The sequence below is a fragment of the Fukomys damarensis genome, unplaced genomic scaffold, assembly GCF_012274545.1.
Source record: "Fukomys damarensis isolate Sample0158 unplaced genomic scaffold, DMR_v1.0_HiC HiC_scaffold_17, whole genome shotgun sequence".
NCBI classification, from domain to species: domain Eukaryota; kingdom Metazoa; phylum Chordata; class Mammalia; order Rodentia; family Bathyergidae; genus Fukomys; species Fukomys damarensis.
The window spans coordinates 31,478,102-31,478,339 of NW_022900929.1; the positions used below are offsets into that span (position 1 = coordinate 31,478,102).

At 66.4% G+C, this 238-nt stretch overlaps 1 protein-coding gene across 1 annotated transcript in view; it reads left to right on the forward strand.

Annotated features, from left to right (window-relative positions):
• The first annotated feature begins 6 nt into the window (after positions 1 to 6).
• Positions 7 to 238, forward strand: part of Lancl2 (LanC like 2) — a 30,025-nt gene continuing 29,793 nt past the window's right edge. Inside the window, exon 1 of the mRNA XM_033765284.1 lies at positions 7 to 238. Within this exon, the coding sequence (XP_033621175.1) occupies positions 143 to 238 (96 nt within the window). The 5' untranslated portion in view covers positions 7 to 142.

Here is a 238-nt window from a genome sequence, read left to right on the forward strand (position 1 = left end):
CAGCCCGCGGCCCCAGGCGCTCTGAGGAGCCCGAAAGAGGCCGACAGCAGCCAGCGCGAGCGTAACCCGTACGGAACGCAAACGTTTGAGGAAGTTTGTCCCCTTCCGCGCGCCGTGCAGCCCGGAGAGGGAGCGCGCGGACATGGGCGAGACCATGTCTAAGAGGTTGAAGCTGCACCTGGGCGGGGAAGCCGACATGGAGGAGCGGGCGTTCTCCAACCCTTTCCCGGACTACGAC